At 52.0% G+C, this 15,646-nt stretch overlaps 7 protein-coding genes across 7 annotated transcripts in view; 1 reads left to right on the top strand and 6 right to left on the bottom strand.

The window, feature by feature from the left end:
- Positions 1 to 620: 620 nt before the first annotated feature.
- Positions 621 to 1,038, bottom strand: SNOG_09750 (hypothetical protein; the record flags this gene model as incomplete). Its single annotated transcript, XM_001799985.1, has 2 exons — positions 621 to 998; positions 1,021 to 1,038. 2 exons carry the CDS (start codon positions 1,036 to 1,038, stop codon positions 621 to 623), a joined length of 396 nt encoding a protein of 131 aa, XP_001800037.1.
- A 211-nt stretch (positions 1,039 to 1,249) lies between these two features.
- On the bottom strand, positions 1,250 to 2,050 carry SNOG_09749 (hypothetical protein; the record flags this gene model as incomplete). The annotated part of the gene is made up of 1 exon (XM_001799984.1): positions 1,250 to 2,050. One exon carries the CDS (start codon positions 2,048 to 2,050, stop codon positions 1,250 to 1,252), a length of 801 nt encoding a protein of 266 aa, XP_001800036.1.
- Positions 2,051 to 3,377: 1,327 nt separating this feature from the next.
- On the top strand, positions 3,378 to 7,668 carry SNOG_09748 (hypothetical protein; the record flags this gene model as incomplete). Its single annotated transcript, XM_001799983.1, has 3 exons — positions 3,378 to 4,092; positions 4,220 to 5,413; positions 5,465 to 7,668. The coding sequence occupies 3 exons, from the start codon at positions 3,378 to 3,380 to the stop codon at positions 7,666 to 7,668; spliced, it is 4,113 nt and encodes a 1,370-aa protein (XP_001800035.1).
- A 59-nt stretch (positions 7,669 to 7,727) lies between these two features.
- Positions 7,728 to 8,543, bottom strand: SNOG_09747 (hypothetical protein; the record flags this gene model as incomplete). Its single annotated transcript, XM_001799982.1, has 2 exons — positions 7,728 to 8,402; positions 8,517 to 8,543. 2 exons carry the CDS (start codon positions 8,541 to 8,543, stop codon positions 7,728 to 7,730), a joined length of 702 nt encoding a protein of 233 aa, XP_001800034.1.
- A 258-nt stretch (positions 8,544 to 8,801) lies between these two features.
- On the bottom strand, positions 8,802 to 9,912 carry SNOG_09746 (hypothetical protein). The gene has a single exon (XM_001799981.1). It carries the CDS (start codon positions 9,899 to 9,901, stop codon positions 8,903 to 8,905), a length of 999 nt encoding a protein of 332 aa, XP_001800033.1. The 5' UTR covers positions 9,902 to 9,912; the 3' UTR covers positions 8,802 to 8,902.
- A 796-nt stretch (positions 9,913 to 10,708) lies between these two features.
- On the bottom strand, positions 10,709 to 14,065 carry SNOG_09745 (hypothetical protein; the record flags this gene model as incomplete). The annotated part of the gene is made up of 4 exons (XM_001799980.1): positions 10,709 to 11,298; positions 11,383 to 12,550; positions 12,651 to 13,308; positions 13,359 to 14,065. The coding sequence occupies 4 exons, from the start codon at positions 14,063 to 14,065 to the stop codon at positions 10,709 to 10,711; spliced, it is 3,123 nt and encodes a 1,040-aa protein (XP_001800032.1).
- Positions 14,066 to 15,442: 1,377 nt separating this feature from the next.
- The window catches only part of SNOG_09744 (hypothetical protein), a gene marked incomplete at both ends in the record, with an annotated part of 1,628 nt that continues 1,424 nt past the window's right edge, over positions 15,443 to 15,646 (bottom strand). Inside the window, one exon of the mRNA XM_001799979.1 lies at positions 15,443 to 15,592. Within this exon, the coding sequence (XP_001800031.1) occupies positions 15,443 to 15,592 (150 nt within the window). The remainder of the gene's footprint in view (positions 15,593 to 15,646) is intronic.

Below are 15,646 nucleotides of genomic sequence, written 5' to 3'. Positions count from 1 at the left end.
CCGGGTTCGCTTCCCAGATGAAGCCCATACTGCTATATCCAGTTTGGAAGAAGGTCATATTCGGCCTCTGAGGTTGCTCCCAGGTCCTGAAGACTTGCCGATCCGCTGTAGCCTTGTCGCCTTCAACCCCTTCGGCACCAGCGCACGATCTGATTACGAAGCCATATCCTACGTCTAGGGAGATGTCAATCAGACCGAGGATATCAAATGTGAAGGAGCCCACCTACAGGTCAACATCAATCTTGTAGAGGCTCTTCGCCATTTTCCGATGCTTGGGCGTAATGCCGTATGAGTGGACGGCATCTGCATCAACCAGAACGACACTCTAGAGCGGGCACAGCAATTTCCGCTCATGAGATTGATCTACTGGCAAGCACATCGTGTTCTCATCCGGCTGAGTCCTGACAACATCGAGTTGGAGCCATTTGCATTACAAGCAGCCATGCATCTAGCCAAGAGCCTGACTTCCTCTTGCCCTGAATATAACGGCCGGGGACTGGAGCGCCCTTCGTCGTATATTGCGTTCGAAATGGTTCTCCCGAGTATGGGTTGTCCAAGAGCTAGGCCTTGCCCGTCAAGCAATTTCCCATTACGGTCCTGTATCGTTTGATGCGGAATCTCTACGCGAAGGCATGATCTATCGCATGTTGGTCCCGTGTTAACGAAATGTATTCACCCGGCCACTCTCCAGCAGTTGGCATCAGCAGTTCGTCAGCCAGCTGTTTTTGTCGGCAGAACTTTGGATCCAACGATTTAAACGGCCAGGCTTCGCGCAAATAGGACATATGCTGGGTGTAAAGGTATACTTCGTCTGTGTCGTGCCCATCTAGCTGTTTGATATAAGGTAGATGACGTAGGAGATCGATTACGTCCTCTGATCGACGGAAAGCACAGAGGACGTCAACAGCAAGCTTTTCATCGCTCCAGCCTTCATCTGGAGGGTAGAGGACTTCTGCAGGATCGAAGTAGGCTGCTTTCACCAAAAGCTCATAGTGTCGCTTGATACAATTCACCACACACATCCCGATCATAGGACATTCTTGGTGTTGCGGACAATTGCAACCCGTGAGGATTGTGGTGGACTGCGGAAGACCTATTGTGCGGACAGTAGCGGGGCATTGAGGCACAGTCCGTACTAGAACTAATACTGTAAACTGCGCTAAGCCTACAAAAGCTTTCTGTGAGTCGTAAATCAGCGAGCTCAATGATACAATTATTACGGATTTAGATACTATCTGATGGGTTCAGTTTACGCTTTCTGGAGCAGAATTGAAAGAATACCCTCTTTCTGGAAGGAGATATCTTGTCCCGAGGCTTCGTTCACGTTGCTGTCATCGATGATCAATTCGAGACGCTGGAGTGAAGTAAAATGGGCGAGAAATGGCTGCAGATATTCGGAGTAGTGGACGCCATGGCTAAAGATAGACGAGCGGCTGACGTATCGGAGGAACTGAAGGCTTTCCTTCGTCTCGTGTGGTGATTTGTCGGGCAGAACCTGACAACTCGACGACAGTCTAAGCTCAAGCAAGTATGGTGACTTTGCGAGTATCCAGAGGAACTCTCGGCCACTCCAATCTAAAGTCTTGAGCTTCTGCAAGCCTGTAAACGGCGCGCAATGTGTGTCTCGGCTAGAGAATCTGGGAAATAGTGCACGGAGGCACTGGGGCATGAAATAAGCGTGTTCATCGGAAGAGTTGGGGGCGGCTTCGTAAAGTCGCAGACTTAGTCGCTTGAGTGAGTGTATTTGTTGGATCAAGGCGCCTGCAACAGTTGGTTCGGGCAGGGTCATGTCCAAGTTCGAAGTGAATGGCAAGCCACCGGGGAACACACTTGTAAATGGGATAGAGACAGCGATATTGCGATCAACAACATCCAGACTCGCCGTCTTGACTATGCCGCAAAGGTCTAGACGTGACGAGAGTGTTTTGTAGAGCATGTACAGCGCCTTGCTTCGTTGTCGTAGACGTGTGTGATGTCCTCGTCTGCCACCACGGGTTCCACCACGACCCCTGTAGTATCCAAGAAAACCGGGAATCCCCATTGGTATCATCTTGCTGGCTTAAAGACCTGCAGGGAACGGTTATAGTTGACGCTTCGGCGAGCCCCTCTCAGCAACTGGTATTGATTATGAGCAACAGCAGCAAGGGTCGCGACGATGGAGATGCACTGTTACAATTTCCAGAAGCTCAATAGGAAGCCGGCCGATGTAAGGTATGCGAAAACGGACTGAGCATGTACTTCGGGTCGATCGTGTCCAAGTCCGGCATCTACTCGGGGTCGAGTTGAGGAAGCACCATATTCGAAATGGTTGAGAGATCGAGGGGAAGAATAGATGTGGGTGCTGTATAAATAGTGGAAAGAAAACCAAGAGGGGGGGGGGGGGGGGGCTACAATATATTCAAAGGCGCGAAGCACATGGTAGAGGTGGAGATTTTACATCTTTCACATCTTTCACATCTTTCACATCTTTCACAATCCAATTTCCCTATTTTTCTCGACCCGCGAGGACCCAAATAAGGGAATCTCGAAAGAGCAAACTTTCCTGATTGTCCTGATTTTGACCTTATTGTCGATTGTGTCGAAGGACTTGTGCTTTGAAGTTAGTCGAATTGTGCTCTAGCGCAATCACAAACAGAATGGTCGAGTGTGGAGGGCTCACGGCGGGACTAGTCAACCAAAAGTTTGCTACGGCTTGACTCTCAATCAGCGAATAGTTCACGGTGTGCCATAGAGAAAACTCTCGGCGGAAAGATGTCGGTCAATGCGATGCGGTAACGGTTGAACATGGGCCTCGCTACATGTAGCACATGTTGGGCCACACCAAAATTTCAATATCATGACTGATCAAAAGACACCCAAGCAATGCTTCGAGGACCAGGCTGTCGTATCACTTGTACGAAGCGATGCAAAGCGCTCGAATGGAATGATAAAATGGTGTGCGCCAAAGGGGGCAAAGTCACAGAAGGCACCCATCTGAGTTTCAACGGGATCTCGCGGCTCAGCTACCTGGAAGGTGTCTCAGGCTCGAGAGGCATCAGATGACAGTCGAGTGCGCCGTGCTGTGAGGAATGAGGGTTGGAGACGGGCGCAGTCACACGGCAGTGCCGTGCGGGCGCTAGGAGGCGGAGTTTGCGAAGATATGATTGGCTGATCTCGGCAGTGGCTGTGCGGAAGGAGCGATTGGTGATGGTGGGGACAGCCAGCTAGGCATCCACGAAATGCACCTCTGAACATGCCACAGCACCCCTAGAGCCATGACGACGACCCGCAAGGCAGTCGCATTCACTATATTCTCATGTCCCCGCACACGCGCTCCGCCATAACACAGTAACCCGCCATCGTCTCGAGCCGCGCGACTGCGCGCATACATCTTCATCATGGAGACCATCAGCAGACTGACACAGCTGTATTCTGACACCAAGACGTCCTGCGATGCCGTCGTCGAGCAGGACACAAAGGACATGCAACCCGAAACAAATGACCTTCACCGGAAGTTCCGGATACAGAAGGACCGCCTGATTACGTGGGGCGTGGACTGGAGCGACAACTCCAAGGGAAAGCAGGGAGACATCGACGCGAGCGTGGACCAGGCAGGCCTCACAGAGACAGTAACAAGTGTGCTTGGGACCATCAGGGAGATATCAGATGAGGCTGAAAGGTTGCGGACTGGGGCGCCCGTGGGAAAGTCGCTGTCAGGAGAGAAGAGGAAGGCTGCATCTGATGCGCCCTCGTGGGCGGCCGCCGACAGGTCACGTTACGAGGACTTGATCAAGGACCTGACCACTTCCATCGACATCCTCTACGACCTCTCAAGAACACGACGGACACAGCGCATAGCTTCGCGCAACCCAAGCCCACACTCCAAAGCTGGCCTCGAAACACCGCGACCTGCACAATCGACGCCCGTATATTCCTCGGCAGCCTACAGTGCCTCAGATTTGACCTTGGTCAACCCTGCAACCTTCCCACTCAATGCACACACAAACTTCGCCGCTCGATCGAACCTGCCTCCGAAGCTGGACCAGTCAGATCTGATCCTACCCGAAGAAGAGCCTCCGCCATATGAGAGCGTTGGCGCATCTTCCAATCCGAGTGATTGGGTCGTCTCCGCACAAGAATCAGCTCCACCAACCCCTGGAACGACAGACGGTGGTCGCACTTTTTTTGACCCCAGTGCCGGCCGAATACCCAACAGAGGACCCGGCCTACCGTTTTACAGGAGTACCTCCACCTACTGACCGTCTTGAGCGCCTGCTCTCCATCCTCACCAAACTTGCCGGCAACCAGAACTTTCATGGCACTTTGAGGTGTCTCGGCTACTTCGAAGACACTCAGCAACCGCGCTTTGGTCTTGTATTTGAGCTGCCGACCTCTGTGTATTCTGGCCCCACTGACCTTCACAAGTCGGTCGAAGAGCTGCGGCCAGTCACACTGCTTAGCGTGCTCCAAACCGGGTCAAAGTCGTCGCACAATTCCAACAGTGCCACCCCGCCGCTCGAGGATCGCTTCCGTCTCGCCTTCACGCTCGCTCTGACCTTTAGCAAAATACATGGCGACAACTTTGTCCACAAAGATATCAACAGCAGCAACATTGTCGTCTTTCGCAAGTCGAAGCGTCAGTCTGCCAACACTAGAGCCTTGCAATACACACTTCGATCTCCAGTGATCTGCTCGTTCGACCTCTTCTCAGAGTACGACATCGAGCCGTCCAACACAATGCCGAAGCTCAACATCTACCGCCACCCAGACGACCCAAAATTCACTGGTGTCAAGGATGCGCCTTACGGTCCTCACTTCGACATGTACAGCCTTGGCTTGATCTTGCTCGAAATTGGACTGTGGCAGCCCCTGGGCGATTTGTGGAAGCCAAAGTACACCTTGAACGACTTCAAGCGCCGGATAGAAGATGTCTACATTCGTAAGCTTGCGTCCAAATGTGGCACTGCATACATGCAAGTCGTGCGTGATTGCTTCTGGGCAGCCGACAATGCCGAAGGTCTGCAGGACCCTTCGCAGCTCTACAACCGTGTCATCCTCCGACTACAGCGATGCTGCATGCTCGATGAGTCGGAATCCGGGTTCGACTTGAATGAGCTCAGGCCAGGCGTCACACCTATTCAGAGCGCGTCACCACTCAAGCGCAAGAGCGTCAGTCAACCGCAGAACATAAATGAGACACCCTCAAGTCCATCATATAGAAGTGCAAAGCGATGGGCCATGGAGAAGAGTTCGCAAGCTCTGGAGCGAACTAAGTCTTTGTCGAGATCATCGCCCAAGCAGTCTCAAGAAACTTTGTCCCGAGTGTCTTCACAACGCTCACAGCACTCCATCCGCAAGAGTATCTCCGAAAGTTTGCGTATGATGAGTCCGAAACAGGAAGAATGGGAAGACCGAGACCCCATGGAAGAATCAGGTTAGTACACATCATTGCAACTCATAACATTCTCGCTAACATCGCATTTAGGCACTCTTGTCGATACACCACCCAACTCGCAAGACCGTGGCGATGTAGCACCTCTATCGAATCAGCAAATCATCACTGCTGCAGCAACCATTCAGCGTGCATGGCGAGCATCACGTGCTGACTCATCCTTGCGGGAGGCAACGCTCAAAGGATACAAAGAAAAGATCACCGTCATCCAGAAGGCTTGGCGAGACAGCAAACAGAAGCGGTCAAACACCATCGAAGCGCTGCTTACCGACGGTATTCGTCACTGGCCGCAAGCCACGCTAGGCTATCCGACACCAGAGCCAGAGGTCCGCACTTACGAGCCAAGCAACAACTTTACCACGTCGTCTATCCATATCGAGACTGATATGGAGCCTGTCGCTCGTCCCAAGCTACGCCTCTTCCCTGCAACCTTTGCGCCTGATTTGGTTGAAACTTGGCACACGGCAATGTTGCCTCGACTTGAGCGCCTCATTGAGCGCGTACTCAAGGACTCCGACGAGACGATCAGTATCGACCTCGTTGCCATTGGCGACATGCAAGAAAAGGCCAGACCCACCATTTTCGTCACTTGCAGCAGTGTCGCAAAGGTGAAGGCCATCCTCGCCCGTCGGTTCCGCTACGATGAGAACAAATTTGATCTCAAGGTGCGCCGTGGTAAGCTTCGACGTTCAAAGATGAGTCGATCTTCTCGGAGGGTGCATCCTCCGCATCGCTCAATGATGAACACCGACAACTACAATGCCGACATGGCTGTCATCAATCCCTACCATCAACAGCGCCCACTTTGTGGAGCATCTATTGGTGCTTTCAACGGTGAGCATCTCCCACCAGTCTCTTACGGTGGAGTAATCCTGGTCGATGACGAGCCAGTTGGCATGACCGTGCATCACTTGCTAGATGCTCCATCTGACGATGAGAGCGAGGCTGGCGATGAATATTCAGCCTACCCAAAAGATCCGGTCTTGTCAAGCGCAAGTGGCAATAGCAATCCGTGGTTGATGGGCATGGGTGCTCAACCAGATCTTGAACTTGATTCTGAAGAGCCTGCAGCAATGTGGGATCTGGAGCTTTCGGACGATGAGGATATGAAGAGTGATGACGGGGATGACGCAGAGTCATTCGACCTCTCCGACTCAGAGTTCGACTCGGATGAGGAAAGCGTACCCGAGCTCATGAGCGACTCTACATTCTCGCGCGTTACAACCGGAGACATCGAAGGCATCCAGCCCGGCTCAAGACAAGACATCAAAATCACACAGCCAGCAATAGATGATGTAGACGAAGACTTCTTCCCCAACGAAGAAGATCGCGACGAAGAGCACCTCCTTTCCCACGAGCTCGGCCACGTGCACGCTTCATCTGGCATAAGACGCTGGAAGCGCGCTGGCATCGTCCACGAAATCGACTGGGCCCTTCTCAAGCTCAACGAAACCCGCATCCAACCCTACAATATATGCCAAGGAGGCCGCCGCTTCTGCTTTGGCGGCATGAAGCCCGACCAGCAAGCAATCGCCTCAAAACTCTCACAACCCGTCGACCGCCGGCACTACACCCCCGACGAAGACGAGTACCCCAACGGCGTCGCCAACGCTGACAACCTCGGCGGCATGAACGTGCACTGCTTCGGGCGCACCACGGGCCTGCAAGGCGGCATGATCAACCCAGCCATGTCCTCGGTGCGCATCTACCGCCGCAAGACCTTCTCGCGCAGCTGGTCCGTCGCGGGCGGCTTCGGCGTCGGCGGCGACTCTGGCGCCTGGATTGTGCAGAACGGCACTCACCAGGTCGTCGGCCACGTCCTAGCCTGGTGCCAGCGCAACCACATCGCATACCTTTGCCCGATGGAAGTCCTCCTCGAAGACATCAAACGCACGCTTGGCGCGAAACGTATATATCTGCCTGGCTCCGCGCAGCAGTCGCTTTATGCTACCAAATCCCGCAAGGTTTCCGTGAAAGCGGGCGAGCACTCGGGTGCGAGCACCGAGGTCGATGATATTGAGATTGGTGTACAGGGTCTCGGGATTGTGGACTCGGCGGTGGATATGCGCTCGACGCTTGGGACGGGGCCGCCGAGTGGAGGCGTGTGGATGCACAACGGGCGGATTAATTTTCCGAGCGCGGAGAGTGATAAGGAGAATGGTGGGGCGATGAGGAGTCGGATTATGAAGGTTAAGGAGGGGAGGGGAGGCGGGTTGGAGATGGCGGTTGTGCCGTAGATGAAGACCTTTGATACCCCCGGCTTTTTAGTACGTGTGGATTGAACATGCATATTCTTTCAGGTGGTCTTGGATGGTGTCAGTGAGTGATTGTGCGATGTGCTTTTGGTGCGATGTTGTGCAAGAGTGTCGTGTGGATGGAGTACGGTATGGCATGGTGATCGATCCACAGGGCCGATCTCTGATCCGAGGAACTCATGCTTAGTGCGAGCCTGTAGCATCGTAGGATCTAGCTGTAAAGCCACTTTGCGCATTGGGAGCAAGGGCTCAGACAGATCGTCGGGTGTCTCTGTAACCGGTGGGGAGACCGGAGGGAACTGCAGCGAGGCTGTGTGAGTCGATGCATCCTGTACAGGAGTGCCAGCATCCTCGCCCTCTTCTTCGAAGTCTAAACGATCATGTAGCACCCTGGTGACGTCCTCAGCGACGTTGATTTCGCGTTCGCTCTCAAGATCCTGCATGGCTTCATCCGGATCTCCGTCAGCCACACTTGATAGTATGACATCCGTTATCGTGACTGCATTACCGAACCCCGATGATGGAAGTGGGAACTCGGGATCGATTGACTGCGCCGATGGGAGGCCGTCATCTTCGCTCATCTGATCCAGTTCTTGCGCTTCATCCCTGGCAACGATAGGTAAGCCCGGAGGCGACAATGGCTCCAGGAGGGCTCGCGGAGCGCGATTTGATGGTAACCTGGAAGAGAAAAATGATCTCGGTATCGTTGAGCAAATCTGTATACACGCTAATTAGTTGTGGTTCATACAATAGCAAAATATCGTCGTAGATGAAACGCGTGGTATATTTGTGACAACTCCTAAAGAGCCAAAATACGTATTAAAGCATACCAACAGAGGCTCGAACCGGTGCTCCATGGAGTAACAAAAATGCCAAAAATATAGAAATTCGGGCGACTATTCGACCGGAGCCCAGGGCGAACCCCAGAGTCTACTCATTGATTGGGTCGGGGAATTCCTATGACAGATTCTTGATTTGATTAATGCATATCCTCTAAATTTGAGTTAGCGATGTTGCTATGAAAGATGTGTTTATTGTTTACGCGGGCGCGAAGTGAGTTAGGTTGTGCGGGTCAGGAAGCGAAGTGAGAAAGCAGGGCAAACCATCTAACAACCTGAAGGTATACACCACCAAATGCGGTGGTTTGAAAGGTATGGTATTAGTTTGGTATTAGTTTGATAGTGCTTAACGAATGCGCCCGATCTTTGTTAGATACTTAGAGCTTCGCGCTCTCTACCACCAATGCATTGCTTTGCGTCAATACCTCAACAGCCTCCCGTTCCATCCGCTTTGCTAGCTCTTCACATGTCGGGATATCGTGTATCAAGCCGGCACACATACCCAAGCTCCACACTCCCGCATTCACATCGCCCGTTTCGTACACACCCTGACCTCGCTTTCCACTCATCAAATGTGCCACGTCTTCGAACTTGACATCCTTCTTCTCCGCCTCAATCTTAACGACCTCAGTGCTGACGCTGTTCTTGTGCAGGCGGGTCGTGTTACGGAACTTGCGTAGACACAGTACTGTGTCGCTTTCTGTAGCGGCTACGATTGCTTCTTTGACGTTGTGGTGGATCGGCGACTCCACCGTGCACATCCATCTCGTGCCCATGTTGATACCTACAGCGCCGAGCGCAATAGCTGCCGCGAGCTGTTTTCCATTCGCGAAGCCACCTGACGCGAGGTACGGAATCTTCAATTGCTCTGCGCAAAGAGAAAGCAGGATCAGAGAAGTCGTGTCATATTCTCCCCCGTGTCCGGCACATTCGATGCCGTCAATCGAGATGCAGTCAACACCTAATTTCTCCGCCCTCAAGGCGTGCTTCAGCGTAACGCATTTATGGAAGACAATTACGCCGTTCTCTTTGAGAAACTTTAAGATCGGACTTGGGTCACCCGCTGTCTCCACGACCTTGATGCCCTCTTGAACAACCACTCGAGCGTATTCCATGTAATCTGGCGGGTTCATCATCGGCAGCAAGGTGATGTTGACACCAAACTGTACCGCGCTTGGCTTCAGCATCTTCTTTGTTTTGCGGATTTCATTCCGGAGAGCCTCTGGTGTAGGCTGTGTGAGCGCGGTAAGGAAACCAAGGGCTCCAGCGTTTGCTACTGCGCTTATCAATTCTGCTCTCCCAACCCACATCATCCCTCCTTGGACCAGTGGGACGCGCATTCCAAGCTTCTCCGTGAGCCAAGTCTTGATCGGCATCGTGTCGTTTGATTGTATCGTTGTTGTTGTAGGATGAAGGTGTTTCTGTGAAGGATGATAGGCGACACTAAGGAGCTCGAAGGGGTTTATTAACGACGGGAGTCGGCTATACCAATGTGCAGTTGTGGTGTTGAGGCTGATTCTGCCCATTCCGAGTCAGCGGTCATTGCCGAGGTTCCCCCCCTTTTGGCATTGCACGTGCCACTTTCCTTCACCCAGCCACCTTGAGACGCGAACGATTACCGCGTTCGTCTCACAACAGGTACCATAGTACTCACATAGAGGTGAACACATCAAGGTTGAAAAAAAATCTAGGTGTATACGCGGTGACGCTTGAGATTGGCTTAGACGGACGCAAGAGAACCTTTCTAGGTTGCCCTGACGTGCCTTTGATCGTGGTCTTGCGCGCAGTCTTACTTAAGGAAATTCCACGCGCCACCAGGCAGCGGCAAAATTCTTGTCCGCTCTACACATGCGCAAAGTGATCCAATAGTCTCTAAAAGCGCACTAATAAGTTAATAAAGAAACCTGAATATATTCAGTGCTATAAGATATCTTGTCCGGTCTTGCAAAAAGTTTTGAATATATTCAGGCTACCTCTTCACTCTTCTCGTTCGGTGAAGGCAGACAGGAATTTTGCTGGGGCCTGGTGGCGCCACAGGGTGGAACAATGCAGAAACAAGGACTTCACTTTGAGTAGTCTTTGTAAACGAGGCAGACGCTCCGAGTATAAATATTTATGAAATTGCTACTCGACTATGAGCGACTAAGTAGCAGCTCCTCGATGGTACCATATCACATCTGTAGTTACAAGAGGTATGCAGCGAAAATAATCGGCGCAGCAAAGAAAACTTCCGCGTTCTTCCGCACAGCAGCACCTGTGAACTGCGCTGGCGGAGGGGAAGTGGGTGCAGCTCCGCAGTTGCTTCCTGAGCATCCATACACGCCGGCCGAAGCATTCCATGTGAGCTGCATTGGATTAGACGAAGTGGGCGCAGCACTGCAGTTACCTCCCGAGCATGGGTACCCGTTGATCGAAGCAGTCCCTGTCTGCATGATCACAGCATTCCCTGGCGCTGAGGGAACTGGCCAGCTGTTGATGATGGTTGCATTATATCCATCGGCGACCGATGGCTTCGATGGTTTTGAGGGGGCGTCGACAGGCTTTGAGGGAGCATCAGCAGGCTTTGAGGGGGCATCAGCAGGTTTTGAAGGGCCATCCACAGGTTTTGAGGGACCATCGACGACAGGCTTCGGGTTGTTAGGTATCGCAGGAGTGACAGGGGTGGGCTCAGCCTGAGGTTTGTAATTAGGGACGGATGAAGCCTGCGCAGGATAGACCGAAGGCTGTTCAGGCTGAGCGGGCTGAGCGGGCTTTGCCGGAACATCAGCACAGGCTGTACAGATGGTAACCGTCACGGTGGATGGAGTAGCGCAGGCTTCGCAGTATTTTACTGTAGTGGTATACCCATGCGGTATACCTGTTGGCTTCGCCGTGCAACCGTCTTTGCATGTCTGCGTTACGGTTACTGCACTCGTCGTCAGGCCAGTGGAGCAAACATCTACGATGCGAGTCGCGTAAACAATCTTGGTCGGAACAGCCACCACTTTTGTTCCTGTTTTGACATCCGTAACATATGCAGTTGGTGTAGCCAAGTTCAGAGGGCAGTACTCGCCATCGCGGTCGCACTTGGTGATCGTCTGCACCGCAACTTCGGTGTAGATCTTGGTGATCGGCACGTAGCCGGACTGATGTGCCCAGGCTGGAGTGCGGCTGGGAGTGCGGCTGCTGTCGTAGCTGTCCTCATAGCTGTCCTCATAGCTGTCCTCATAGCTGTCATCGTAGCTATCATAGGCGGCTGAGCTACTAGGCCCGTGTGATCCATACGACTGACCGTAATGCACCGGGTACGAAGTGCGCGAAGGTCTAGACTTCAAAGTCTTAGTAGAAGCAGAGATTGCTGCATACACGGAGGTTGACTTGTAAGGACTGGTAGTCGTCATAATGCCAGGGCCCACGATAGAGCGTATTGAGCTTCTAGAGGATGCAGCATCTGATGTTGATGCGTCGATTGGATCAACAATACCAGTCGGATCAGAGGTGCCACTCGAGGAAGAGGTAGCACTTGAAGTAGAATCACCGCTCGATGCTAGCTCCGAAGACGCACCGTCCTGAGTAGAGGCCGAAGATGTAGAGACTCCCGTTTGGAGCGGATCAAACGTCAATGAGACTAACGACGAAGAAGCACTCTCGCTAGGGCTCATGGAGGCTACGGGAGTAGAAGAGGCGTCGAGAATTGACGATTCGATAGATCCAGAAGAGCTTTCGGGAACTGACGATGCGTTGGAAGTCACACCGGACACCGACGAAGCAGCTGGAGTCGAGGATATAACGATAGTCGAAGAGGCAACGGACGACGATGATACAGCAGGAGAAGAGGAGGCGGAGATTTGTGTACAGCCGTCTGGAATATTATCTTGTCGCTTTACGATAAAAGGTTCGTCCTTGAAAAAAGCTGGATAGTCCACGTCGCGGGTGTTAATGTTTGGTCCATCTATCTTGCGATCCGGAATATTGTTGAAAACATTCGTCACATCTGGGGTGTAGACCTTATTCTCTGATGGAAAGGTTCCGTTGACCATGTAGTTCTTGATTTGTTCATCTAACTCAGGCGAATAGTTGACGTTTGTGCAATGTTATGGTAATCTCATTAGTAATGCATGAGGGTTTCGTTTGGGTATCACTTACCCCGACACCTGAGCTAACAAGCACCCGGGCTCCTACAAAGCCTCTAGCTGAATTCTGTGCAGAAATGAGAGGTGTCACAGGATCGTACTGTGTGTTGACGAAGAGGATAGGGTTTTTCGTGCGGATGTTGCTGAACGGGGCTGTGAACTTCTCCTTGGCGTCATAAGCCCAGACGGAGCACGAAAACAGAATGTTTATTGCAATGTCACCTCCGTATTTGCTGGTCTTCTCGTATATCGCCAGCCAGCTTTTGTAGTTGGCTTCAGAGCCTATTGGCCTCTCTACAACATCACCACAGGTGATTCCAGTAAGGGCAAGGTCAGTATTGTTTTCAACGTAGTTCGGGGTCCAGTCCAACTGACGGCGCTCGACAGGGCCTGCATTGATGGTCCGAGGGTCTTTGTAAAAGCCGCTTAGTTTGGTTGCGAACTCTTTGTATGCTGTTGGACTGGGGAGGTATAGTATTGGCTGAAATGCGTCTCGAACCGTCTTGGCCTGGTCGTACCCAACTTTTGACAGGAAAGCATCGAAAGTGTCCAGTAGTTGTTGACCAGTTTTGCCAGCTTCTGCAACGTCACAATTGGCAGGATCAGCGGCGGCACATAGCTCAAAAAAACGAGCGACAGCGCGGTCGTAATCGGTGGAACCTTCTTCTCCTCTAAGCGACACTGTCAGTGGGTCGATCAAGTATCGCCAGCTTCGACTTACAGTCCGCGATAGTAGTCGTTAGGGTTGATATTGCCATCAAGAAGGACCCTATCAACCTTATTCGGAAACATGGCCGCCACAGTCGCGCCCAAGAGCGTGCCATAAGAGTAACCCCAGTATCTGATTAAACCGTCTTCACCAATGGCTTCCGCGATCGCGTTGATGTCTCTTGCAACAAATGCAGTTCCGATCAAGGTGGAGTACTCCGCTTTGGCACAAGCATCAGACTGATTCGTGTTGTATGCGAAGGTAGCCGCAAGACCTTCGTCCGTATTGTACGAGCCGGCACTGTCAGCGATCTTTGGGCAAGTGTATGGTGTGGTCAGACCAACACCACGAGGATCGAAACTGATGATGTGGAAGCTGTTGCCCACAACGTCTTGATAACCGGCCGTGCCATTTATGAATTGCTTGATGCCGCTTGCTCCGGGTCCACCAGGGTTGACGATGATCGATTTCGCATTCGGAGTGTCAGCAGCTGCTGGCACACGGACGAGACGCAACTTGAGTTTCTCGCCCGCACTCGGGTTCGTCCAGTCCATGGGAACCTCGAGAGTCGCACATTGGAGCGCCTTATTCGTAGCGACATCACAATTGATCCAGGTGATGTTTCCTGGTCTAGCATAGCCGGGGGGACACTCCTGAGTGATGGCGAGTTTAGCACTGGACACAACTGCCAGTGCCGTGGCAAGGCCATGGAAACGCATATTAATAATTAAGAGTATATTGAAGAACGACTGGAGTGAGTGCGGGCCTCAGGAAACAAGTAACCAGGGTTGGAAGGCCGTAAGAAACCCCTGTAATGGCTGCAAGAGCAGCAAAAGTGAACATTTATACAGAACCATTTCGTGAATTTGAAAGCTAGCCATCGTGGCTCACAGGAAATGCTAACCCATCTCGGCGGAATGCTCGTTGAGAATCTCCGACTTTGGTCATTCACTTCTCTCTGAGGCCCAGATAAAGAGCAGGATTTCGAGAAGCTGGAACCGGCGAGGATGAAAATTGTGGTAATTAGGTCGCATCAAAAAAGCCAAGATCGTCTAACAGATTCCGGCTGCGAGCTCGCTTCACTCAAGCTTGAGCGTTGAACTCTGATCGGTGTCCGACTGCTGCCAGTACCAGTTATCATTTGCGCATCTATGGGTCGCAGTCGATGAAGGACTAAGCACGATCGTGTCAGGCTCCAATCTGGGATATGGTAACATCTTCTACAAGAAGAGGTGAAGAGGTAGCCTGTATAGATTTAAAGACCTCTATAGAGTTAGGCAGAGCATCTCAGATCTGTGTATAGATTCAGGCTCCTATGAAAACTTATAATAAGCATACCTTTAGACTATTAGCTCTTATCGTGTAGGTGCGGAGCGGGCATGGATTTTGCCGCTGCCTGGTAGTGCGAGCGTAGGAATTTGGAGTTGTTGAGATCCAGTGCCGTGGTACGAGTCGTCACAGTCAGTTAGTCGATTTAGCAGTCACGGAGAAGCTGGGGCGAGAATGCATGTGCTTTCGGCTACCTGCCGACGTACGAAGAGATGAAAACAATCTCAGTGTCTGCACCCGATTACTCCCCAACGACAGATGAAGAGGTTCTGACATTGTCGGCAACTGTATGAGTTTTCCTGATCTCGATATGGGGGATATGCCGCTTTAAGGATTATTGCGTTGCGTCGCTACTGTGCTTGGTCAGCGCTGCGCAACTCAGAGCCCCTTTAGGTTCGCGAAGTTCCAGGGTCGCGTCTGGCCTTGACGTGTAACCCCAACATTTGATGATTTCAATCAGTCACCACCACGTTGAGGCACAACATGCTCAGGGTCATGAGTTGTCGTATCAAGCCGTCCGCAGAGCAAAGCATTGTCATAAAGCCTACAATTTCTGCCTCATACTCGCCCCTTCGCGCTACACCCTTCGCTATCCGTCTATTTTTGTCAGCAGCATCGTGTCGAGATGATGGTTTCTCGTGTCATTGAGTGGAGACACCATGCAAGCACGAGGTTTAGCAAGCCATGATAATAGAAGTTTCTTCTGTACATACTACATACAACCCAAGCCCCGCTAAAACGCCAGCACATGACTTTCAAACCGCAATCTAGTAAAATGCAACCTTAACCTCCCTCGCAGGCTGCAGCACAATATCTGCATGCAACCCAGGATGTCCTCCATCCATCCTGTTCTCAATCCCTTGATACCTCTGCAAAAGTCTCACCAGTGTGTATCCCATCTCCGTCAGCGCGAATTGCTGGCCGATACAGAGTTCTCGGGCCGCCGTTGAAGGGCACATATGTCCAGGTCT

Source organism: Parastagonospora nodorum (assembly GCF_000146915.1).
Source record: "Parastagonospora nodorum SN15 chromosome Unknown scaffold_15, whole genome shotgun sequence".
In the NCBI taxonomy this organism is placed as follows: Eukaryota; Fungi; Ascomycota; class Dothideomycetes; order Pleosporales; family Phaeosphaeriaceae; genus Parastagonospora; species Parastagonospora nodorum.
The sequence above is the reverse complement of the archived record's forward strand: the minus strand, read 5'-3'. Positions and strand labels throughout refer to the sequence as shown.